General features: G+C 33.6%; 1 protein-coding gene across 1 annotated transcript; it reads left to right on the forward strand.

The window, feature by feature from the left end:
* The first annotated feature begins 1779 nt into the window (after nt 1-1779).
* On the forward strand, nt 1780-26314 carry LOC112773016 (structural maintenance of chromosomes protein 5). The gene is made up of 31 exons (XM_025818055.3): nt 1780-2141; nt 2511-2579; nt 3130-3307; nt 3393-3546; nt 4791-4864; nt 6038-6187; nt 6273-6377; nt 6621-6766; nt 7808-7919; nt 8117-8275; nt 12015-12139; nt 12228-12372; nt 12458-12523; nt 13995-14123; nt 14196-14294; nt 14408-14573; nt 14676-14821; nt 14966-15029; nt 17904-18028; nt 18231-18308; nt 19578-19650; nt 19789-19892; nt 21402-21518; nt 21591-21668; nt 23946-24045; nt 24126-24180; nt 24930-24978; nt 25080-25167; nt 25259-25331; nt 25748-25851; nt 25961-26314. Exons 2-31 carry the CDS (start codon nt 2539-2541, stop codon nt 26020-26022), a joined length of 3165 nt encoding a protein of 1054 aa, XP_025673840.1. The 5' UTR covers nt 1780-2141; nt 2511-2538; the 3' UTR covers nt 26023-26314.
* The last annotated feature ends 4 nt before the right edge of the window (nt 26315-26318 follow it).

The raw sequence follows: 26318 nt of genomic DNA on the forward strand, positions 1-26318 counted from the left end.
TTTTATTTAAATAATTGGTCATCATAACAACTAAACATGTCATTGTAGAAAATCAAACCTACAATAATAGAAAAATTAAACTTGTTTACAGTAGTATAATAAAAAGATTTAAAATTTAAAATATATATTTTTATACATAAATATTTTAGTTAGTAGCTGATTTTTAATGTATATATAATATAATTGTAGTTTCACAATGAGTAAAAATTAGCGATTAAATTTACCAACTCTAGCATCATAATTTGATAATACAAATAAAAAAAAATAAGTCTTAATTACTAAGTCTAGTTTTATTATTTAGAGTAAACTATTAAAATAGTACTTTAAAGATCATATTGCTAACAAAATAATTTAAAAATTGTGAATTAACAAATAATTCTTTAAAACACTTAAAAATGTGACAAAAAATCAAATATTAAATATATTCTCAAAGACTTTAAAATTCAGATAAGTCATTATTTAAATACAAAAATATTAAATATATTAAATATTTTCATGAACCATGAAATTTTTTAAAAGAAATAAAAAAACCTAAAAATTAAATTTTGCTATAATATTTTGTATGTAACATATAAATAATTATCTAAATATTTTACAGAAACTTAAATCAAATAAATAAATTATTATTTAAATACAAAATTCATTTGTCATTTAACAAATGATATTTATGATTATTTTTGTTATAGTTTTAAAGAAAAAATTTCACTATTCTCTCTGGAGAGATGTTAAAATAACACTCTCCTCTCTTTTATTTGTAAAATATATACTCCATTCTCTTATAACTTTAAAAAAACCTCATCTTTAATCTATTTTAAATTTTTTATGTTAACTAATGTTAACTTTATCCATTTTTTAAGAAAAAATAAATTATTTTTTATAAATTTTTTTTGTGATTAAATTTTGTTTACTAAAATATCCTTTAACAAATTATTTGTCTACTGATTAAATTGTATTTTTACTAAAATATTCTTTTAAAATTTTTTTAATAATTAAATTATTTTTTTCTAAGACACTATTCAATAATTTTTTAATTATTAAATTGTGATTTTATCAAAATTTTTATTAACAATTATTTTTACACTTTACTATTAATTTTTTGATATCAATGTATATTCTTTTAACATTAAATTAAAAAAAATCTTATCACTGTTTATATGTATAACAATTAATATTAATAAATAAATTTTTTCATAAAATTATTAAAAATTATTAACAACTTTATCAAAACTTCAAAATAAATCACGATGGATAAATTCTAAATTTTAAAAATTAATATCTCATTCCTTTACATATTTACAAAATAAGTTTCTTAATAATTAAAATATTATTAAAAGGTATCTTAAGAAAAAATAATTTAATTATTAAAAAAATAAAAAATTTTTTGAAAAAAATACAATTTAATCAATAAAAAATAATTTGTTAAAGAATATCTTGATAAATAAAATTTAATGAAAAAATAAAACTTCTGTTAAAGGATATTTTTATAAAAATCAATTTATTTTTTCTTTAAAAATAGATAAAATTAATATTAATTAATATAAAAAATTTAAAATAAATTAAAAAAATATATTTTATAAATAAAAAAATTATTATTTTAACATCTCTTAAAAAATTACCAAAAAAAAGACATCTCTCAAGAAATCTCAGTTTTAAATGATTGAAGAACTTATTTTTCCGTATCATTTAAAATTATATTTACTAGTAGAATAAACTTTTGAATTCTATTTGGATAGTTTATTGAATTATTTATATATATAATCCAAATTTTTTATAATATTCATTTTTTTAATCAAATTAAACAGTTAAACACCTATACGCTAGGCCATACGAGCCCAATCCCCGAGAAATCCGTCAATTTGGCGCCAAACGTGGTTTCAGTCTGTCACACTCAGACACGCATACCTTCTCCCTCACTCTAACCCTCCTCCTTCTTACTTTGTTCAGATAATCCCCAATTCCCAAATCAACCTTAGGGTTTTAAATATCTCTGTTTCGAGTCATCATCATCAAAAGTTCAAAACTCATCTCTCTCTCTTACTGCGACAAACCCAACCCTAACGTCCTAAACCCTTCTTGGAACCCAGCCACCATCCCATCGCCGAACTCTTCTCCTCGGCACCTTCCTTCCTCCCTCGTCGCTGGTAAGCACTGCTGCCTCAATTTATTTTTGGTTATTTTGTTAATTTAATTTATTCTGATTTCTGAGTTGCTGGTTGCTGATTTTTCTTATTCTGAATTGTTGATGCTGCTATGGTGCAATGCTTCACTACATTGTTTATGCTGGAATTTTTCTGATTCTGAGTTGTTGATTCTGGTTGCTGATTGGTCTGATTCTGAGTTGTTGATGGTGCTATGGTGCAATGTTTTCCTGCATTATGCTGGCATTTTTTTTATTCTGAGTTGTTTATGCTATGATTCTAATTCTAAGTTGTTTATGCTGATTTTTCTGATTTTGATTTATTGATTCTGGTTGCTGATTTTTTTGTTGTTGATGGTGCTATGGTGCAAAGAGAAAGATCCAAGTTTTTATCTCCTGCAATGGCTGACCCACCTCCACCCAAGCGCCATAAAATTGTCAGGTTTGTATACTACTTTCGCGGTTCTTAGCATTACTTAATCCAACGATTTTCATGTCGCCCCTTTTAGATTGCTTCCTCGGAAACTCCTCTTTGTAGGAGTTAGGGCTGTGGAGTGTGGTGTTTGTTGTAAGCTTTGTCATTAATCCGTTGGTATGTTAAGTAAACAATGTGGGATTGTTAAAGTTGGGAACTTTGAAAGTGTTAACCGTTTGGGGTGCCTTTTTTTTTTATTTTTTTTTTAAAATTTGTTTAGGGAAACATTTTAGAAATTTTCAAATGAGAGGAGTGAAAACGAACAACATAGAAGTATTACGTTGCATGACCTTGAATCAAAGCTTATTTGGTTTTACAAACATTTTTATTTTATTCCTCAATTTAGAAATAAGAAACTCCAGCTTCAAATCTTCCGTCCAAAGCTGATCATGTGCTATAAAATTTCACATTAAGCTAAAATCGTTTGATATATTTCTTATATACATTTAAAATCAATGTAGTACAACTTGTTATGAATGTTGTGATCAGGGAGCTGATGGTTCAAATTTTGTTTCAGAGGAGATGATGATTATATGCCCGGAAACATTCTTGAGATTGAGCTTTCTAAGTTTATGACCTTTGATCACGTGAAATGCAAACCTGGGCCTCGATTGAATCTTGTAGTTGGACCCAATGGTTCTGGAAAAAGTTCTCTCGTGTGTGCTATTGCACTTGGCCTTTGTGGAGAGCCTCCGGTTGGTTTGTCCTTTTCTGCATTCGAATAGGTTTCTCAAAACTTTATCTTTGAACCATTTTATATGAAATCTTTATTTCTTGCAGTTGCTTGGGCGAGCAACTAGTGTCGGGGCATATGTGAAGCGGGGAGAGGAGTCTGGATCCATTAAGATTACATTGAGAGGGAATAACAAAGATGAGTGTATTGCCATTACTCGCAAAATAAATACTAACAACAAGTCTGAGTGGTTGTTAAATGGTAGGAACCTCAACACTTTCGATACTCTTATTTTTAACTAGATGGTACTCTTTTTTTTTTTTTTTTGACATTAATCATTATGATTTGACTCATTTAAGACCAGTTGATTGAGGTTGTTTTTGACCGATATCTTAAATGTTTTAAAATTTGGTTGAACATGATATCTAAAGACAAAATATGTGTCGTGTTTGTTTTGTCATTCAAATAGTGATAATCACAATATAGAGCCCTAAACCACCTCAAAAGGAAGATTTTCTTGTTTGGCAAATTACTCATTCAATAGAGCACATTGTCTTTGTTTAATACATTTAGTGGACTATACCTAACGGGATAAGGCTTTGTTGTTGGCAAATTACCCATTAGCCTTTTTTTGTTCTAGTGTTTTTGCTCTCAAACCTGGTTTGACTTGAAGCCACATTTTAATGCAACTGCATTGTATAAAAACCAAGTCTTGACATTTTTGTCCTTTTTGTTTCACTGACCCTTTTTCTTTAAAATTTTTATAATTCTTGACGAAGTGATTTTTTGACCTTTATCATCCAAACATGATATCAAATTTACTTTTGATCAAAATCAATTCTACGGAATTACGTTTGTTTAATTTCAAATTTGAATTTGACAGTATGTTTATGCTCGTTATTAGATACTGAGTACAGTGACTACAGTCCATTATTTTCATTTGTACGTTGGTCTGAAGGTGCAGAATTTCATCTTAAAGTAGCATTATCTTCATCAGCACTTTCATTTTCTTATAAATTGTTATGCATTTCAGATTAAAGTCCAGTTTGGGTAAACAGTTTAATTAAGCTCCTTTTGACAAAATAGCTTAAACAATAAATGGCTATATTAAAAGTAGCTTATAAATAAGTATTTTGTGTTTGGATTTTTAGTTCTAAAAGTGCTTATTTTATAGAAATGTGATAAAAAATAGTAGTATTATGAGAGAAGTCATTTTTTTTAACTTCTCTATAAGCTCCTAAATAGCTTCCTAGAAAGCTGCAATTTGGTTTTGAAAATTGTACCAGACATTAATACTACTACTTTTCATAACTCAAAAGCTCAAAAAAGTTACTTTTAAAGCTTCCCAAATGGGCTCTAATTATTCTCCCACAATCCTCTTTGCAAGAATTTAAATTTTGGATTGCCACTGCAGTTGGTGCATCTCAATTTTTATGGGATGCTTAAACAATATGATAACTCAATATGATAACTAACTCTCTGATCTTTCATTGTGTTCATTTCAGGGAATATAGTTCCCAAAAGTAATGTAGCTGAAACTGTTAAAAGGTTTAACATCCAAGTCAGTAACTTGACTCAAGTAAGCACATGATCTGTAACTAAGTCATTTCATTGCATAGATTTCCTTTTCTTACTTTTTGCTTATATTATGTGACATTTTATTGGTTTATCTACTTGGCTTCACTCTAGATTTTCAGTGTTTTGGAGGATGATCCCATGGATTTAATTGGGATCTATTTCTAGAGATGTGGCATATTGAAATGTTTTGGTTCTTAAATAATCTTGTATGGGTAGAAGCATAAGTATTATAGAAGCTCTATGACCTGTGTTTTTGTCCCATCCTTCTTTTATTTTCCCCTCTTTTTTAGGGATGAGGATGCCATCTACTTCTGTAAATTCACCTATTCCATCTAGCCAAAATATTTATCAATTTAAGGGCTAGTGGTAAGGAATATAATAATATGATACTCAATAGCGCTGTTAAATTCTGTTTTTTGTGGGACCTTGTGTCCATATATAGCTGCTTGTATACTCTCTCTCTCTCTCTCTCTCTCTCTCTCTCTCTCATATATATATATATATATATAGAAAAATGATGTAAGAAAAATTTGGTGAGTGCTAGTTGTGTCTCTTTGGATCGTTGTTTACACTGTTAGACTTTTAGTTTTGAACACAGGAAGGAAGCCATTTATTTGTGACGATGTTGCTGTGTATGCCATTTTTAGTATTTGGTGGAGTTAGCTCTTGCGTTTTTTATGACAAACGTTTGGATAAGCAAGTTTATCCTTATGTTGTTTCTTTCTTCCTATGAACAAATCAATATTCCTCCAACTTCATAGTTGTTCTTCAGCAGTAATTTAATTTTGAGTAAGATCACTTGCAATGATCTGTGATGTACCACTAACCCAACCACAGACTCTTCCTTTCCATACAAGCTCAACTATTGAGGGTAAACAATGAGTGTTTGAGATGTTGAAAAATGTGTAGGTGTCTTAAGGCTGATGCTCTCATTTTAAACCTATATTTCTGTTTCTGCCAATATATTTGTTGAATTATTTTCTGTTCTCTTGGTACCTTGTCTTAATAGTGTAATTTTATTCCTTTTGGTATATTAATTTTCGGATATGGGATTTATAGCTTTGTTAATCTGGTTTCGAAGTTTAAATGTATATTTTCTCTCTGTGTAAATTTTTTTCTCCTTTTAATTTTTTATCTTACCTGACAATTTGTTTTGGACTCATGCAATTTGTAGTTTTTACCGCAAGACAGGGTCTGTGAGTTTGCAAAGTTAACTCCAGTGCAGCTCCTGGAAGAAACTGAAAAGGCTGTAGGTGATCCACAACTTCCCGAGCAACATCGTGCACTAGTTCATAAAAGTTATGCATTGAAGAATATTGAAGTGGTAAGTTAATCCTTTGCTTAGGATGGTGCTAATCATCTAAAAGTTTTTTGTGATCTTCAAAATGACTTAGCAAATTCTATTCCAGTCTAAGGAGGGGCATTTAGGTACCTTGAATCTGTTGAAGAAACAAAATGCTGAACTAGAGAAGGATGTTGAGCGTGTCCGTCTAAGAGATGAGATTCTTGCCAAGGTTTGTGCTATGTTTGGTTGATTACCTTCTTTATTAACAATCTGGTTTGCTAAGGGGTTATTGAGCCACTGGTTTTGATGCTTTCTTCTGTTTCTAATACCCTTAATTTTTTTTCCCTTTCCTAATCTAACTTTATTTTAGACCATGTATGATTCTGTTCCCTTGCCAATTATCCTCATATTCTCCTGAAATACAATTTTTAAATAATTTCTTAATATGTTGTACTTTTTTCTTTTCATGAAGGCTGAAACCATGAAAAAGAAATTGCATTGGCTTGAATATGACATGAAGAAGGCTCAATATTGGGAAGCTAAGCAACATGAGAATAATGCGGCAAAGGCAATGGAGGAGTCTGCAAAGTTACTAAATGATCTTAAGGATCCTATTAAGTACGAAAATCTTTATTATTTTTTAATTGCTGGATGAGAAGGTTGCATATTTTGGGATGGGTTGAGGTCAGTGGGCCTCCACTGTATTTCATGAAAGCTCATTGGCTCATCCTTTATGAAGTCTAACTGTCGGCTTGGTGTTGTGTTTCCTAACTGGATTCTTGATAACCTTGATTGAATTTGGTTAAATTTGAAATGAAATACATTAAAAGTGTATTTGAGGGCCTGGAAGAAGGCAAATGAAGTTGTTCCATAAAAATCAGCCATCTGGGAATACAAAATTTGCTGTGAGTTTGACACTGAATTCACCCCACACATAACACATACATCACAGGAGATAGCCTTATGTGGTCTTTGAACCTACAACAGGTCATTGGCATTAATTTTGTTAAGCACAGTTGTCCATATAAAATATTTGATTTTAGAGGGAGCCTTGGAATTTCCCCCCCAACCCCAATTTCTTATAGCACCTGACTACATCATATAATTTTTCTTGTCCTTTGTTGATGTTTTGATGCTTTGTAGGTTGTTTCAGGGTAGAAAATTTTGGGAGTTAAGGAAGATCATTGATAGTAAGGACAGGTTCCTTTTATAAAATAAACAATGGGATATTTGGTTCAATTGGATTCTGTTTACGCTCCAGTATGAGTATACATAAGGGCCTTCCTGTTCATTCTTTTAAAACAGACATTCAAGCGTCAAGAATGACACTCTACCTTTCTATTAAGATTGTTTGATAACATCTATTGTTGAGAAAAATGAGAAAACCAAAGATTCTGCACCTGAAACAAAGGTTTCTATATTTACCACTATCAAAAGGTTACATTAAATATTTTAGCATTTTCCTTGATGTATTTTGAAAGATTCGTTGTTGAGAAATCTCCCAAGTCACTTGTTCATAGGCTTTCACACTTTCATCTCCATCTTAAAGAATAATATTCTCTTAGTTCGGGAAGGGCTGCATGTAGAATGTCTGACCAAATAGCCTTACCATTTGTTGTTAAGATCTGATAATGGATTATGATCCATCATTCATTGCAGCAAACAGAAGGAGGAACAGACTGCACTAGATGCCAAATGGAAAAAGGTTGACAGCCGTATAAAAGAGAACTACAAGAAGCGGTCAGAACTTCTAGATAAAGAGAGCCAACTGGTAATTTTTCACTTTTGTAATCTTACTTTCTTTTCTTCCATCTACTTTGTTGACAGTCTGCACCCAATTATTTTTAACAAAGGCCACTGGAAGAAGTTAGTATTTTCCATGTTGTACTTGTGGGTTTATCCTGTGCCATGTAGCATAAAATTTTGTGTGAATTACAAGGTTTTTTTTTTCTTTAAATTGATTTATAGGATGTGGAGATGCAAAGGAATTACAAGGATATGGAAGATTTGAGAAGACAGGAGGAAACTTGGCAAAAAAAACTTGAAAAAATTAGGGAGGAACTTGCTGCTTCTGAACTTGAACTTGAGAATCTAGGTCCTTCCGAACCTCGTCAACAAGAAGAGCTGGTAAAATATATCATTTGATATTAATAACAATCTATTCTCATCATTTTCTTCCGTTTCATTAAGATCTTCAAATTACAGTTCTTCTTCCTCATCAATCATTTTTTTCTTTTCTTTTCTTACTCTTGGTCTTGTAAGCTTTGGAACCTGTTGCACTTGTTCATCACCACCACTTGAAGGTTTTTTTCTTTTCCTAGATTGTTGCCTAGTATTTGCTCTAGGCTCTCCTAATCCAGATGCCCTATGCACCTTCTCCAATCCTGACCACCATCACCATCACCTTCAAAGACCAAATCATTTTTTGGTCCATCATTGTCATCTTTCTCCTTGTCTACAACATTCCCTCACTACATTCATTAATATCATTGAGTGAAATAGGGTCAATTTCATCCCTAAAATTATATCTTCTATTTAGAGCTTGGTTATATTTAATATAAACCAAGTCATGCATTGTTTTGTTGTCAAGTTTATTCCTCCTCTTAGTATGAAGCTAAGACATCAAGTATAATCAATGTGTAAATAATATATATCCTGCCTAATTGCCTATGAATTAAAATTCTGAGGGTGTTTATTGTAGCTCAAACACACTCCAATTACATTTTCAACCAGTTGCACTACATGTCTAGCTTAAGGTCTTGATGGCTAGCTATTGTAGGTTTGGATTTCATTGTCCATAGGACCTCCACCATTGAGCTACAATTCCACGAGTGCAATGTAAGAAAAGTAGCTAAAAGAGAACAAAAGAAAAACTAAGATTATAAACTAAGAAAATAATGAAGTGGTTTAGTTGTTCTCACTAGGGGCAAAGGTCTTCCTTGATTCTATGGCATAGTTAGATCCAGAAAGATCTAAATCTTGCTTGTAAATTGGTAGTTACTTTACTATCTCTCCTTGCTCTATTGAATCACGCACCAATCTCTTTATGCAACTATATCTACCTTTTGCGATCTCAAGGCAATACTCAATGTTGAGGTTATCGTAGTAGAGTTCCAGGTTCAACAAGTGACCGGATGCATGCAATAGTTTATGGAGCTGCCTGTCCCACTTCTAATCAATAATCTTGAACACTTCACTGTATTTGCTCTCATTGCTGTTGAAGGACTTCTTGATTGCTTCTTTTGCTTTGTCCGTCGCTTCATATACATATAGAGCACATGTTTCCAAAAGGAAATCATTAGAACAATCTTTGTTGCTTCCATCCCTTTAGCCTCCTTAGATAACTTATTTTGTGTTCGTGCGTTGGATGTAAACATTCTTCTAAGGTTCCCCCTCTCTTGGTGAAGTCTTTCCAATGAAAGAAAAGAGGTTGCAAGTCTAGTATTCACATGTCTGATCAATCCCCTCTTGTTTGTGAAGTGTCTCAGCAAACTCAAGGTGCTTGAGTGGGAATAGTTGAAACCAACAAGAAAGATCACCCTCTTCACAATTTTCTTCATCAAAGGCATCCTGACAATGCTTTCAAGTATCAAATCTAAGGAATGGGCAGCAAAAGGTGTCTAATAGAGATGCTTTCTTTTTCCCTTCAACATCTTACCAGCAAGCAAATAATTGGAACTATCGTCTGTTATCACTTGAACGTTTTCTTCCCTAGTATCCTCCACAAGGGAATCAAGCAATTCAAATATCTTCTCACCCACCTTCACAAATTTAGCAGCATCAATAGACTTCATAAACTTTGCCTATAGGAGAGTTTACCAAGTTAATGATCCACCTTTGCTTATGCTCAGTCCATGCATCCGACATAATTGAGCAAATATGCTTCCTCCAAATATCCTTATGATCCTTGAACAAGTTTTTGGCATACTCCACAATGGATGGCACAGTAAGATGGACCAGGAAAATTTGGACCAAAACTGCCAATAGAGTAAGATGAGAGGTTATAAGAATAGAATTATAGAAGGGAGCAGAAGAATGAGTAAGAACAGAGTTGGATGAGAAACAGAGGAGCTGGAGGATATGAAGGTGATACACTTCATGTATGAATTGAATACCCAAATACTGAAAAGTAGAGAAGAAGGTAGCATTAGAGAGGCTACCACTCTCCTAAGGTCCTGCCAAGCCTAAATCTTTTATTTTCCTATTTGTTCCCTTCATTCCTCTTATGTACACTCTCAATCCTCTCTCTTATAATAGAATTCATCGCTCACAAATGCCCTCTCCACTATCTTTTCCAGCTATCTTATTTGTTACATTAGTTGATCCTACTTTATTTTCATTTTCAACTCTCTTTTCTTTCATTCTTCTACTGTAAATAAAAGGCAAATGAGCTATTTTAACACTCTTCTCTAACTAACTTAGCAACTTCTTCCCCCCACCCCACGCAAAATTCTTGTTTTTTTCACTCGAGTACTTAACACAGCTTTATATTGTCTCAAATATCAAGGTGAATTCTAGTAAAGTTTTACATCAAGGAGACATTTAATTGTGTTGCTGTTTTGTATACTCATTATTCGTATCTTTTTTTGCATTGCCTAATAGCTATTTTCCTATGGAACAATTTGTTTAGCATATTTGATGAATATTGGGTGTGCTCTGTATCTCAAGAACAATTTCTATCGACTAGGTTTGTTGGATTTGGTAGTAGAAAGGAGTCAAAATTTCTGTGGCCATGTGCAATTTTCGCCACTATTTGGTTGGAGCGTAATACACACCCCTTTAGTTACAGATTTTTTGACAAGCATGTTTTTTGGGATAGAATTAGATGCGTAGCATCTAGTTGGTGAAAAGCTCATGATCTTTATAGGGACTTTCTTGCTCGAACATGTTGAGAGATTGGAAAGTTATGCTTTATAGATAAATTCTGTTTTTTGCTTTTGTTTTTGCATAAGGGATCCATTATCCCTCAATTTGTATTATCCTTCTACTTTTCTAAATGAAATTCTTCTTTTATCCCAAAAAAAAAAAAAAATTGCTCCAATAGCTAGCCATAACCTAGTTCCTAGAATACAAAACTAGCTTTTAAGTAGTGTGTGGCTAGTTTAACTCCAAAAGCTTATACCAGCTAGGTGTAAGTTTGATATTAAATGTGAGCAGCCATACAGTTATCATTGTCCGCAGTGTAAGCTAGTTTATCTCCAACAGCCTATACCAGCTACCTGTTTGTTTCGGTATGAAATGACAGGAGCTATACAGCTATCATGCAACTGCTGTTTTGCCAGCTTATGATATAATCATGTTTTGTAGTAATTATATGCTCTGTGACCATTCAAACTACTGCATTTTCACTAGTTTAAGCCTACGTAAATACATTGTGCAGCTTTTACATGCTCTCTAAATATTCAAATTCAAACTTTATGTATACTGTGACTTTGTAATCCAACAGATCTTAAAGCTTTCAATGTTTTCAGTTTGAAACTGTTTTTCGTGTGTGCAATACTATTTCACTGGACTTTATCGCTAATGATCTCTTAAAAGCTCATGATCTCTTTAGAGTACTTTATGTCTCAAACATGTTGGGAGATTGGAAAGCTATGCTTCGCCAATCTTTTGTCTATATCTTTTGTTGAGACTTGAGAGGATATCTTGTCCTCCCTTTTCTCGAATTATTCTTTTCCCTGTCTTAGTTGTATTCTTCTTTTATAAAAAGAAATGAAAGAAACTATTTCACTTATAATTGTGTTTATATTTCTGTACTGATATGCAATCATATCACATGAATCAATTTCTTTGGACATTATTTTGTAAGTCTCTGTATGTCTGTACTTGGACTCTTATATCATGGTGGATTTTTTTTTTGTTCCAGCAAAGACTAAGAGCTAAAGCCTCTGATATTGATTATGAAGCTAAGCAAGTGATGAATCCTCGCATATCACAACTAGAGAGGGAAATAAGTTGTAAAGTGACATCCTTGAATGAATGTAAAAAAAGGTAAAAGTCATTAGGTATATGAAATGCTCTACATACACATTTGTTATTAGTGAAAATCTTATGTATCCCTTCTCTCTCAATCTTGCAGGTTGAGCGAAATGAACAATAAAATTACAAAATGTTTGCATGTATTGCAAAAAGCAGGGGCAGACAAAATTTTTGAAGCCTTTAAATGGGTCCAAGAACATCGTAAAATCTTCAATAAGGGGGTTTATGGCCCAGTATTATTAGAGGTACCTATGGTCAACATTTATGCTGTTCAGCTCTTGTAGCTTTTTGACTTTTTATTTAGTCTGTTAATTATGGGTGAAACTACAGGTGAATGTCTCAGATCAAGATCATGCTGCTTATCTAGAGGGTCAAGCTGCGCAATATATTTGGAAGGTAACCATAGATGTTATATGCAAACCTATTGCATTCTCTTTTTATAAAGAATGCGCGTTATATTTAATTATTTATATTAATAGAAATTTAGTTATTTGGTCAAGGAGGCTTATTTATTTTCTGATGACTTGTTAAATTGAGTTTCTTAAGTGTAAGCTATTATGAAATTGCTAGATGGAGTTTAATTTATGTTTTCCCTGTTTGTGGGGAAAATGTTAATAGTGTGTTTTGGGATGCCTTGTTTATTTCAGAGATGCTTCTCGCAGAATGATTTGTTCCTTTTTGTTTTGTCTTGTATTTTCTCTTTTTATGGTTTATTTGGGAGCATAATAGCTTCTTATTTTCTGTTGTAGTAAAATCATGACTTTTAACATGTCCCTCATTGCTAAGAACCACACACACTTGTACATCATCCAATTGGTTACTGAATGCCTTCCCTATGTGATTACCTCTGTATGCATGCCAATGCCAATACTTTTCATTTTGTCCTACTTCAACTATGCATTTTAAAATTTTAATTAGTTATGTTTAAAACAATTATGGTCAGTTGACAGAGAAGAACTATTTACTTCTAACTAGTAACTATACCCATGCATGTATAGAGAAGCTTGAGTGGATCTTGGCAAAATTAAGCAATACACCTTCAATGGATTGATTGCATACTTGCTAACCTTAGGGCCTTATAAATTTGCATTGTAACACTCAAGATAAGTAACCAAGGCATCTACAAGCACGAAGTACTCAACCAGATGAAGAATGTAAATCCTAGATTAATGAAATCAGTGCCTTAGTTGCAACCTATATCATCAACATCTGAACATTATTCCCGTAAGGGTAGCATCAGCAAAGACCATTATGGTAAAGCTCCTTTTAATTCAGATACAAACACACTTAATCATGTTACCAAATTTATGTTTAGGAATAGACGGACCCATTATGTGAATTGAGAGTGATATAAACCTTTAGATTCAAGCCAAGTGGATGAAATGATGGGTGCTTTTGGTGTTATTTATCATGAAAAGGTAGCAATCATGCTTGAGGGGAAGTTTGAAAGTACAGCTATTGACCAGTGATGTGCAGCTGAAAGTGGGTTATTGAAATTTCAATAATGCTATATAAACAATTGGAGCAAGAACTATACAAGAAACTACAAAAAAGCAGAGGGGCATATGTAATGTGTATTTATACATACACCTTTTGTCCTATTGTGTAGTTGTCTTGTATAATTGTCAAAATGAGTTGTTTACATAGCATTATTGCTAAAATTTTCTTTAGCTTCTCTGTTATTTGTGCAGATCTTTCTGTGTAATTTCACATTTTTTGCCCCTTATATCTACCAAGTTCTAAAGATAAGATTTCTGCTAAATTTTGATTGCTATAAGTGCTTCATTTTTGCTCACCTTTCTTTTGGGGCATGGTAGATGAATCATGGAGGCGCTTATAATGCCTGTTTCTCTGTGTTCAAATCCAGTCTTTCATAACACAAGATCCTCGTGATCGGGACCTCTTGGTGCAGCACCTAAAGTTCTTTGATGTTCCAGTTTTAAATTATACCGGTGAAGTTGACCAACAAAGAGAGACTTTCAGAATTACTGAAGATGTAAGTTTGGTGGTTAATTTTTGTTGCACTCCCCATTCTAGCTACCTGAAGTTTTACGATTATTTTAACTAGATGCATGCCCTTGGCATTCACTCCCGGCTGGACCAAGTTTTTGATGCTCCTAGTGCTGTCAAGGAGGTTTTGATTCGCCAGTTTAATTTGGATCATTCTGTATGCCTCCTGTGCTTCCTTCATAAATTAGTACTTCAAATTTATAGACTTCTTAAAATGCTTTAAGCTAATGTTGTATAATTTGCACTTTGTCTACAATTATTCTATTTCAGTATATTGGATCCAAAGATACTGATAAGAGGGCTGACGAGGTTCCAAAATTGGGAATTATAAATTTGTGGACACCGGAAAATCACTACCGGTGGTCTAAGTCTAGATATGGGGGTCATATCTCAGCCATGGTTGAACAAGTGGGAGATCCAAAGTTTATAGTGAATAGTATGCCACTTTGAAACTTGTTAAACAACAGGTGAATGATGTTGGTTAATTTTAATACTGGTCTTTTATTGTCCTCTCCTTTCCCTTCCGTTGTACTACTAGGTTCAAATGCGGGAGAAATTGAGAAGCTGGAATCCCGGGAAAAGGATCTTGAAGGAAGTATTGCTACCTTGGAAGAAGATGCTAAAAGATCTCGAGATAAGCTAAAGGCCTTAATTAATGAATATGCTGATCTTCGTAGAAAGATGGTAGGCCATGGACAATTTATAATTCAATTGCAATGTATTGGTTTCTCTCTAAGCTGGAACTGTTTGTTCTTTGGACACAGTTTGACTGATTGAAATTTTTATGTATTTTTGAAAATAATTATTTTTTCATTATAAAATTTTTAGGAGGAGATTAATAAATTATTTCAACTAGAGAAACAAAAACGTGAAGGTATTCACAACCGTATTGGTAAGTAGAAGTTGTCTGCTAATTTCTTTTTATCAGGTTGCTTGCTTTGTTGGAAGACTTTTTCTTGTTGTCTCTCTTTTATATAGCCTAAAAAGTGAATCTATACATAATTACAACATGTACACAATTAACTACTGTATTGTAATGGATCCTAAGAGATTGTAACTGCCCCTATTCTAATTCTACAAGGCTCCATGTAGTTTATGTACGCTGTGAGAGAGAGGAAGAGGAAGAGAGCGCTGATAGAGGACAGAGACAAGCAGATCCAACATTAGTAGAGCGATTGGTTGAGGAAGAGAGATTGGTGGCTAATGCAGAGGGATGCAGGAGGTGGAGGGTGGTGAGTAGAGGGAGGATGGGAGGGGTTGAAGGAGGCAGAGGCAGAGCTAGGAGGGTGAGTCGGAGTAAGGAAGATGAGGCATAAATGGGAGGAGGTATTGGAAGGGTGAGGCAGAGGAGGAAGAGAAAGGGGGGAAGAATAGGGCTTAGAGTAAAGGGATAAACTTGGTATTTTGAAAACTAGTTAGGGACAATAGTCGAAAAACTATCTCACGGTCTGTCTCATCATCCTAGCTTTGAGATGGTACCCAAATTTTGTGAATTAGTGTCTACCTGTGTGTTGGTAAACCAAATGGTGGACCATGTCCATGTGTTGGGTGAACACACCCACTATCGAAAGATAACCTTATATTCATACATATTTTTCTTTCCCTCAAGCTTTAGCATATAGATCATATGCACCAAGCTTTTTACATGGATAACTTATTCTAGGACCTTTTATTTCTTTGCTTAAGACATAAGCCAAATGATCCTTTGAATTGATGAAACTTGTGGTGATGTCTCCCTTTTGTCTAGCGAAATGATACAGTTAACCTCAATATTTTTGGTCTTCTCATGAAAAACTAGGCTAGAAGTGATGTGTAAAGTCACCTGGTTGCCAGATAAAAAGGTCGTTCATTTAATTGTCTCAAATTGCAGTTCCTTGGGTAAACTGTTTAAGCCATATAAGCTTACCTGAGTTGATCGATATAGCAAAGTATTATTCTTCTCCACTAGACTGTGCAACCACATCCTGCATGACTTTACAAAGAAATAAGTGTGCCACCATTGAGGACACAATAGCTAGAACTGGAATGTCTATCAATCAGACAACTTGTCCAGCATCACAAAATCCAACAATAGCTATGAGATTGTTATCCTCATTGAGAAGACCCTTTAGAATGTGGATCACAGTATCCTGATGATCTTTGCATAATGCATAGTGAGTTCAAAAAGATGTTAGGATGAGTGAGAGTGAGATAATTTAGTTTCCAAACCAGTCTTCTATATCTTCATGGTCAAATATTGGTTTCCCTTGATCTGCTAGAAGCTTAACATTGAGATTTGTAGTTAACTTTGTGAACGCTCCCCCGCAAGCTAAAGCTTACCAACCTTTTAGCTTGTTAAATTTAACCCTTAAAAGTCTAAAGTTACGTCCACTGAAGTCTACCAAGGCAACTCCAAAATGCTGGATAAATCTTAATAACTGGGTGGCTGGAATGACCATCGTCTTGCATGGTTTCTCGGAGTATAACATGATTAGGAAGAAGAGACAGGCATCTACCAGCGGAATTTGAAAACAGAAATTAAGGCTGTAAACTGCTACCAGTAATGATTATGTTTGAAAAGAAGCATTGAATGTAGCGGAAATTTCCTAAGCATGCAAAAAGAGTTCGCAAGAACAACAGTTGGGTGTGCTGAATAGCAAGGAAAACTTGGATATCAAAAGAAGCCATGAAAATGGTCTGAGTGAAAAACATTGTCATTGGTGTGATTTACAATGGGAGACGAAAACATAACCCAATATAGTTTCCACTTGTGCCAGAAGGAGACGACAGGAAAACCAAGGAGGCTTGAAACAAAAGGAGTCTTTTTCTCTTGGAAACAGGAACTCTTATCTTATCCCCTATCTTGTATTATTCTGCTTTTTCTTAATGAAATATTGGATGAACCAAAAAAGGACAGTTTTGGTAAGAGGCAGCAGGGAGGGAATAAAAATGGTGGAAGCTGCAGTCAGAGACATCATCAGTTGTGCTACTTGATGGGGCAGTGTGTGGAGAACTGCCAAAAAAAGAAATGGTGCATGAACGTGCTTGTGAAGCCAGATGACAACAAAACAGTTGTGGTTGGACTATGTTCAATGAGAGGTAACCGGCATTGTGGTTAGTGATTGAAGATGGTGACTGATGATGGTGTTGATTGAGAATTGCGGCTGGTGTCAAATAAAGCAGCGACCCTGGAACAGTATAGACATAGACAGGAAAAAAGATGGATGATGACTACCAGAGTGACAGAGGCACAGGAGGAGAGGTTCCACCAATCGGAAAGACACATGGTTTTCTGAAAAGAATTTTGATGGGATGGAAGTGGGTCCTCCTGGATCGACAGACTAGCGTGTTGGTATGGAAGAAGGAAAGAAAGAGTGCATGAATTCCATGCGTCTTAACTACACAACGGGGAGATTTATATAACTACTATGACTTAAATACATAAATATGAAAATGAATTAAATTAATGCTTGATCTTATATCCGAATTACATGATATCACACAGATTAGTAGTGAGTGACTATTATATTAGGTGTGTGTGATGGTTGGTGTAGTAAAAAATTAGATTCGAAAGGCACTGGGTTTTGGATATCTTTAACTTTTTGTATCTTTTTCTTTCCTCGTCATAGTCTTCTTCTAGACTCATGATATCACACTGATGTCAGCTTGTGTTCCATTATGTACAAGGGTTTCTACCTCTAATGACAAGGTTCCAATGAAAGCTTAAGGCTGTTTCACTATTTCATATTCTTAAATGAATGAATGAATGTCCTTTCTTGGGATTTAGGGAAAAAGAGAGCTGCACTGAAATCATTGGAGGAACCCATTGATAGAGATACTGAGATGGCAAAGCTTGTTGATCAGGCAAATAAACTTCACATTCTGAGATTCCGTAATGCAATGAAATTAAAGGTGATATTCATTTTTTTCCTTTTAATTTCATGTTATTTGCAGGTTAAAATTCTATTATTCTATGTTGTTGGGATTAATTTATGATGTTGGTTCCAACACATTCTAAGTTTTTCTATTTTAATGTCTTTCTCCCACTGAGGATAGACTTAAAATTTTGGATATCAAGTTATTTTGCTGTTGATGCTCCCCAATTTTTTGGCAGCAACTTCTCGTTGAGTGTGTTGCTTACAGAAGAAGCTTTATTGAACAACGGATGTCTTCGATTCAATTTGATGCTGAGGTAATCTGTTGATAAATTTAGTGCTGATGTTGCACTAGAAAACATTTAATGGGCTGTTGCCATGGATTAAGTAGATTTTCATGTTTTTTATTGAGAAGATAGAAATTTTACATAATCAATCACTCACAATCCATTTGGAATTTATTATTTTTTCACTTTCAATTCCTATGGTGTCTCGATTGACAAGAAAGTTAAAATAGTGAAACACCATTAAGTTAAAGCCTGTTGCCTGAAGTTTATTACTTCTGGTGTAAACATATTGCCATTGTCTCATATTTGCCTGTTGCCACTTCTGTGAACTGAGATTTCCATTTTTTTAAAGTAGCGGGTATTGGTTAATGTTGTTTTTCTTTTCTATTTTTTAAAAGCTAATTATTATTAAATTTTAATGATTAATTATTATATCTAAAGCAATAACTAAGCCTTTGATGCTAGTCCATTGAATCAAGAAGTCCGTATGACTATCAAGCTTTGACCAAGCTTTACATTGGTTGTTGGGGCTACCTTACAACAGCCATCGTTTATTCAAGCTTTCAATCAAACATAAAGATTTTGTAATAAACACGACATGTACAGAGTTATTAGGCTGTTATTGACTGTTACTATTCAATGATGGCTTAGTTTGGACTTGCAGACTATACATATGTAACATATGTAGGAGAAATTTTAGTAAAACATCATCCCCAACCGCATTAGAAATCTGACCTATAAACAAGGTAACAAATCATTGAAACTCAAATAAGAATGCTACATTCCAATCACTCTCTTCATGGGCTTTTGGTGTTGAATTAGGCCAACTTAATTCTAATATGGTATTAGGGTCTATCCTATGATTGTTACCAGGCCATTTGCAAATGTCATATCCTGCAAACTATACAGATGTCTAGCATTAGGAGTGTGAGATGTGCCCTAGATTTCATATTTTGTGTTTGGAAGAGCTCTTGTACTTTCTTTCTTTCAACCACTGTTAGCATTCTTCTTGATTGAAATTCCTTTACTGGGGACTAATTTGGCTAAATATGTGGTAATTGTTATGAATGCCACCATTTTGAGTATTTGGTTGGAGTGTAATCCTTGCTGTGGTGGATTTTCTTAGGTTTAGGCTTACGGTCTTTTTCTTGTTCTACAACAAAAGCAACATTACATTTATTATCTCTCCCCCTCCCCCCTTCTCTCTCTCTCTCTCTCTCTCTCTCTCTCTCTCTCTCTCTCACACACACACACACACACACACACACACAGCAACATACTAACATTTTGAATTTATAGATTCGAAAATTGGAGGCAGATTTAAAGCAGCATGAGAGGTCTGCCATTGAAGCAACTATACAATTTCAGAACCGTGAGAAGCTACTATGGTTTTTCTTCTTATCTAGTAATCATATGCGCGCGTGCGCGCGGGCACACACATACACACACACACTCATACTCTCACTTGTGCTTGTGCAGCAAAGCTGATGGCATTTTGTATTTTATTCAGTTAAGAAAGAGACTGAGGCTTGTGAACGGCAGCTGACGGATTCTTTGAATCAAGCTGAATCAATTGCACCATTGACACCTGAGCTACAGAACGAATTTCGTGAGGTTTGTGTCACAGATGAGGAATGCAATGTGCACTTTTTCAAATATGACAATATAATTGATGTTTTGCATTTGAACCATTGCTACTTGTAGTTATTGAACTCTTATTTCGGTCTTAAATTGCCAAATCAAAGGAATATATATCAGAAAGCATGACAACTGAATCTCATTTATTCTGGTAATAATATCCTAAACAAGGAAGTGATCTCCTTATTAGAAGTCTGATCTACAAACAAGATAATAAATCATTGAAGCTTAAATAAGGAAGCAGCAAATAAATATTAATGTCCCATGCCACTCTTCTCTTGACTGAGCTTTTGGGTGTTAATTTCGGCTCACTCAAGTCTACTATGGCATCAAAGTCTATCTTGTGGTTGTTACTAGGTCTCCCACAAATGTCCGATCATGCAAACTTCATGCAACAAGTTTCCAATTTTAGGTGAGGGGTGTTTTTTAGAGTTCCAGATTTCCTAGAAATAAGGCTTAGATAGCCTTTGTAAGATCTTGAGCGTTCCTCATCTCATGAGCTAGCTTTTGGATTTGAATTAGATTCACTTAATTCTAATAACTAACATGGTTGAATGTGAGAGGAGGGAAAGACATAAAAATTCTGTGGGTTTAACCTACATAGCCTAAATAGGGAATCTGTACATTCTGGTTTAACGGCTGTATTGTAACTGATCGTATAATATCCTAATTTATTCTCAGATATTCTATCAAACATTGGATTTCTAAACTTTATGTAATGATACTAAATTTAAACTTGTCCCTTCAAGTTCTGAATAGATGTTAGTCACTCTCAGATTGCACCTTAAATTGGAGAAACAGAGTCTGAAAGTGTGTTTGATCCACCACTTGGAGGTGGCTTAGGGAGTTGATCAAATTTTTACAGTAATTGCAATTGATATATGTATTGAATGAGAGTACTTGACAATGTCTGAGGCAAGTCGGTGTGCCACTGGACAAATCTTGTACACTCCCTGGTGAACCCTAGAAATGGGGGACTGAGCTTTTTGTCTTTCATTAAGCTGCTGTTTGCATTTTGCGATGACCATATTGGCATGTTTTCTATCCGGTGGCAACACCATTAAACATGCCTGGTCATCTTGAATCTTAAAGCTTTGTCTTTGATGATCTGCAACAGGCTCTTAAATTCTTCTTTTGGTTCTTTGGGCTCAACCATGTGCTTTAATAACAATGTAGTGTCCTGGTAATGTTACTGTTCTATAAGCCTGTTGTTCAGTTTTTAGACATTAGCACTCATTTTGGATGCTCTTCTTATCTAGATAGTAGTATTGTTATGATATAGAATATAAAAGTCAGGAGGACATATTCTCTAGATACCACAACCATAAGCTTATTGTATCTGACAACGAAATGCATGCTAGTTGCAGTACACATTCACCATCATGATATTATTTTTTTATTTATTCTAACTGAAGTAGTTTCTATGTAATTTCTTGTTTACCTACCTATTGGGCACCCTGAGAGAATTTGGGTCTTTTTATGCAGATGCCCACTACAATTGAGGATTTAAGTAATGCTATTCAAGAAACAATCTCTGAGGCCCGGGCAATATTTACACTTAATAATAATGCATTGGAGGAGTATGAGTATCGGCGACAAAAGGTACTTGTTCTGTTCTTGCACTTAGCTTTGCAGTATGTTGATGTGCCAAGTGAAGTCACAGATTATTTTCAGATAGAAGAACTTGCAGAGAAAATTGCTGCAGAGGAGGAAGAATATGGAAGGTCTTCTACTGAAATAAAGGAAATTGAGGTAAGTTATATCTTTCTTTCGGCGCTTGATTGTTATGTTGGGACTTGGGAATGCACTATAATTGCAACTACTAAATTGACCTTCTTAAAAATATAATCCAATATTGATATTTGTGACTTAATGGGCATTTGTTTTATTGTCTCGACGTATTCCTGAATATAATTACAGGGCTAAGCTTTCTTCTAGTGTATTTACTAGTTTTATGAAAACGTTATGGGTACTAATCATTGGAATTATATTTCTGTGCCTTCATGGTATACCAGGCCTAAACTCATGCAATGCACGAGATTAAAATGTGCATTTTTTTCCATAAAAATGATACTTTAAAATGAATGAAAAGTCTATTTTATTAAGGTATTTGTAGATTGTGTTGATGTATAATTATTTCAATTAAAATTACATAATATACTAATTGGTTTAGTAGTTTAATGAGTTTTATTTAAAAATAATTGCATCTAAATGTAAATGTTTAAAGAAAGCTTTCATATGTAGCTGAAATTCTTATGAAATTTATAAAATTAAAATATACTAAATTTTTATCTAAAGAATTGAAACTTTGGAATGTAATAAGCATGAATGTGTTAATAATTATAACTTGTAAATAAAGTATTCACATTTTATAAGTTACAACTTTGAACATTTGTGAAAGATAATACAGTTTAGCAAAGGTTTATACATTCATGTTCTCTTCTAGCTAATGTGCGTAATTGAGTTGTACGATAGCTTTTATGTTTACATATAACTTCTTAATTTTCCTTCTCAAATAAAAGAATCATGATCATTCTTATCAAAGAACAACATTATACTTTCGTCTGTCAAAATTTTTGCAATCTTCTGTTGCATTTCAATCTAAACAACTTTTTAAAAGTTTATGCAATGCAATTGATTATAGATTGTATATTTTCATGTAGTATCTTACCTATTCTTCTCAAATTAAGTGAAAGAATAATTGTTATTCTTATCAAAGAATAAAATTATTCCTTCATTTCTCATTAATTTTTTCCAATCTCTTTTTGTATTCAACAAAAAAGCTTTTCCAAAAGAACTATTTGAATTGTCTTTATGGAATTGAGTAGAGCTTTGTATGATTTCTTTTAATTATTAGTTTCCTTCTCCAATAAAAGAGCAATTATAACTCTTATCAAAAGAAGAAAATATATTTTCACTTGCTGTTAAATTTTTGTTGCAATCTCTTTTGTTTATTAAAAAAGCTTTTCAAAAGAATTATTTGGATTATGTTTGTGCAATTGCCTTTGATAAAGAAATATTATGACAATAATCATATTATCATAACCAATTGTATAATTATCAGTTGAGAATGATCTTTTTAATTAGATTTAAGTGGTGTTAATTTCTATTTCTTAAATAAATTGGTTATAACATACATAAAGAATTAGTGTTTTTCTTCAACTAAAGTGCTATGAACAAACAACTTTATAAACAAGTCCACAACCAAGTCATATTATCCTTTAATGAATATCCCAATATACCTCAACTCTTATCTTAGAGCGTCAATTCACACATACATTTATGTGGGTGATTTTTGTTGTGCCAATGAACTATTAAGTTGACTTGGTTACTAAAAATACTTGGTTATATAGCATTAACCACCTTACCCCGGCACGTCTACCACCTTACTCCTCTTCCAACCACCATCACCTCCTCAGTCAACCTCCACTCTTGTCAGTCCATTGTCACATACAGTCCCCATCACCATAACCCATGCCACCTGAGTGACCTCATTAAATCTAAATTTCCATCCCCTTCATAAGGTTTGAACTTACCTCTTATTTGATTTTCCTGTATTATTTCTTCATCCACAGTGTTACCTTCTTAAGATTTACTCATATACCCCTCAACCCTAGCTACATCCTTTTCCTACTCTGGAACATTTTTATCCTCTTCCTCTTGAATGAATTCTGGGCTTAAATAATGATCATTGACAACAGAAACTTTATGCTTGTTAGCCCACAACTACTCCCATTGATTGATTGTATGAAGTGATTAAATGTGGAGTTGAATTAAGCTTTTTGGGAGAATTAGAGAATGTAATCTAATGTAACTTTGGATTGCAACCTTCTTACACCGAACTATGGCATGTCCCCTTTTCATGAATATATTAGTGAGTAGTTTTAATGGATGGACTCTGGATGTTGTTTGATTCTATACCCTTTTCCATGTTTACTGGAATGAAAACTTGCCACTTTTGTTCATGCTTTTGATTCTCTCGAAAATTTTGTCATGGGCAAAGCACCAATATGTTAGTTTTTTCTGCAGGATAAATGGCTTCCAGCACTTCGAAACCTTGTGGCACTGATCAATGAAACTTTTAGCCGTAATTTTCAAGAGATGGCTGTTGCTGGTGAAGTTTCACTAGGTATGTAAGTTGGTAATTAAAATTTAATATTGTTGGGTTTCATTGCCTTTTTATTCTAATGTCATGTTTGAACTTCTTAGATGAGCATGATAAGGAGTATGCCCAATATGGAATTTGTATTAAAGTCAAATTCAGGTGACTACAGTTTGAACATCTAAACCAATTTCTACCTTTACTCTTTATTCTCTTTTCTGTATCTGCTTTCACTTGAAAACCTGATTGTATGGTCTATATTTTTTTCACAGATGTAGCTGAAAACAATAACTAGGGTATTATTATCAATTTAATTTGACCATTTATTTTACACCATGGTAAAATTTGTAATTGGGGCACATACAGGATGTTAGAATTTAGGGGAATCATATAGTTTCCAGTATCCCCTGTATTTATGTTTATTTTTTATGATGAATTTTGTTTAGTATATGCATATGCATAGTTGCATACAAACCAGCTTATGCTATTTAGTTGAAGCAAATGAAATTCATGAAGTTGTTCACTCCTCTCTTTCATAGAGTAAGCTAAGCTAGCGTAAGTTAGTTGAGACGTGTGCTAGCTAGGTGAACTGCCACAGCTGGTGCCTGGTGTAGTAAGTTGTAACTAATGATTTCGGTTTCATAAACTACCCCCTAGACTAGCTTGCTGCAGATATTTAAGGTGCTGTATAAATACGTTTGTACACTTGGTTCATTTTGTTCAATATGTCAGATTCAGAACTGACTCCTCTCGACTCTCTCATTTCTCAAAATATAATATGTAGTTCATCTGTTGTAGGCATATGTACCACTCATGCAACTTAATTTGTTTATGTTGTCAAACTCCATTGCATCCTAGCTATTTTTCTGTTTTTCCCCCCTCTCAGCATGTCTTATCTCCATTATTGACAGACAAAATGGAAAACTTGAAGTTCTTAGTGCTCATCATCAATCTGGAGGGGTATTGTGAAGGGTTTTTTTTCTTTATTAAGTTTTCTTTTTTCATGGTGCTACTATATGAATTCTGAATTCTTCCTTAAACCGACTTTTTTTTATTAATAGGAGCGGTCAGTTTCAACTATCGTATATCTTCTTTCCCTTCAAGATCTTACAAATGTCCCATTTAGAGTTGTTGATGAAATCAACCAGGGTTAGTGACTGAAGTTAATTCTTTATGGATTGATCTTTTACAATGCTCTAGAGACCTTCATTGACAGTTTTACTTTATTTATTTTTATCAGGCATGGACCCAATAAACGAAAGAAAGATGTTTCAGCAACTGGTCAGAGCTGCAAGCAAGCCGAATACACCACAGTGAGTACTAACTGATCTATACTATACTTGATCTAAGTTCCTTTCACTCACTTAGCTTTTACGATATATAAATATGTCGGATCAGTTTGTCTTTTAAAGATTCCTTGAGATTAATAATATCTAGCTGTATCAGATATGATCATAGTAGTTTAGATGCTGATGCTGTACTTCAACAAGTGTGGTATTTTCCAAAATAATACTAACATTAGCAATATTGCAAGTCACCTGGAATTGACTAGTAGCAGAGGGTTTGACCAGTATGCACAAAATGATTGGTTCATACTTCATTACCTATAACATATAGGAAAAAGGACCAAATTTTGCAAGTATACCCTTAGTTCATAACTCTGATATTGGGAAATTATGGTTTATCTTTGCAGAATTTTAAATAATTTCTTTCATTAAATGTTATGTAGGTGTTTCTTGCTTACCCCCAAATTGCTACCAGACCTGCAATATAGTGAAGCATGCACTATATTGAACGTGTTTAATGGCCCTTGGATTCCCCAACCCTCAAAGCGTAACCTCTCAACCATTGGATTTATTATTATTATTATTATTATTATTATTATTATTATTATTATTATTTGGCTCACAGCTCGTTATCTTTTTATTTGATTTTATTTTAGTATGGGAGGAAGGTGAACGATGGAGTATTGTCACCGGTCTCTTGGGGGAAACCCATTGTTGAAGTAAAACTTAATGGTATATTCACCAAGCAGGTCTATGTGAGCTTTTTGGAATGTGCTTTGTTTTAACTTCCGTATATATTTTGCGCAGTAACTAAATACACTGCATTTGAATGGTCCTTTTTTTTGGTTGTTAAGCTGTAATGTAACCGCTATTGTGAAACACTTGATCCTTATGCCATTATGATAACGTATTTATTCCCATCATAGCAAACTAGGGTATGGCAGCGCGGGATGAGTAGTTAATGTACTTTATGCGTAGTTTGCTTACAAAAAGATTTATATTTTCTGAAAGAGT

This window comes from Arachis hypogaea, chromosome 18 (assembly GCF_003086295.3).
Source record: "Arachis hypogaea cultivar Tifrunner chromosome 18, arahy.Tifrunner.gnm2.J5K5, whole genome shotgun sequence".
NCBI classification, from domain to species: domain Eukaryota; kingdom Viridiplantae; phylum Streptophyta; class Magnoliopsida; order Fabales; family Fabaceae; genus Arachis; species Arachis hypogaea.

Bases quoted from the DNA above. Each gene is read 5' to 3' on its own strand.
- LOC112773016 (XM_025818055.3), top strand. From the start codon at position 2,539: ATGGCTGACCCACCTCCACCCAAGCGCCATAAAATTGTCAG. The intron at 6,767-7,807 runs GTACGAAAATCT...CATTCATTGCAG, and splicing joins GATCTTAAGGATCCTATTAA to CAAACAGAAGGAGGAACAGA. The intron at 12,373-12,457 runs GTACCTATGGTC...GTGAAACTACAG, and splicing joins ATGGCCCAGTATTATTAGAG to GTGAATGTCTCAGATCAAGA.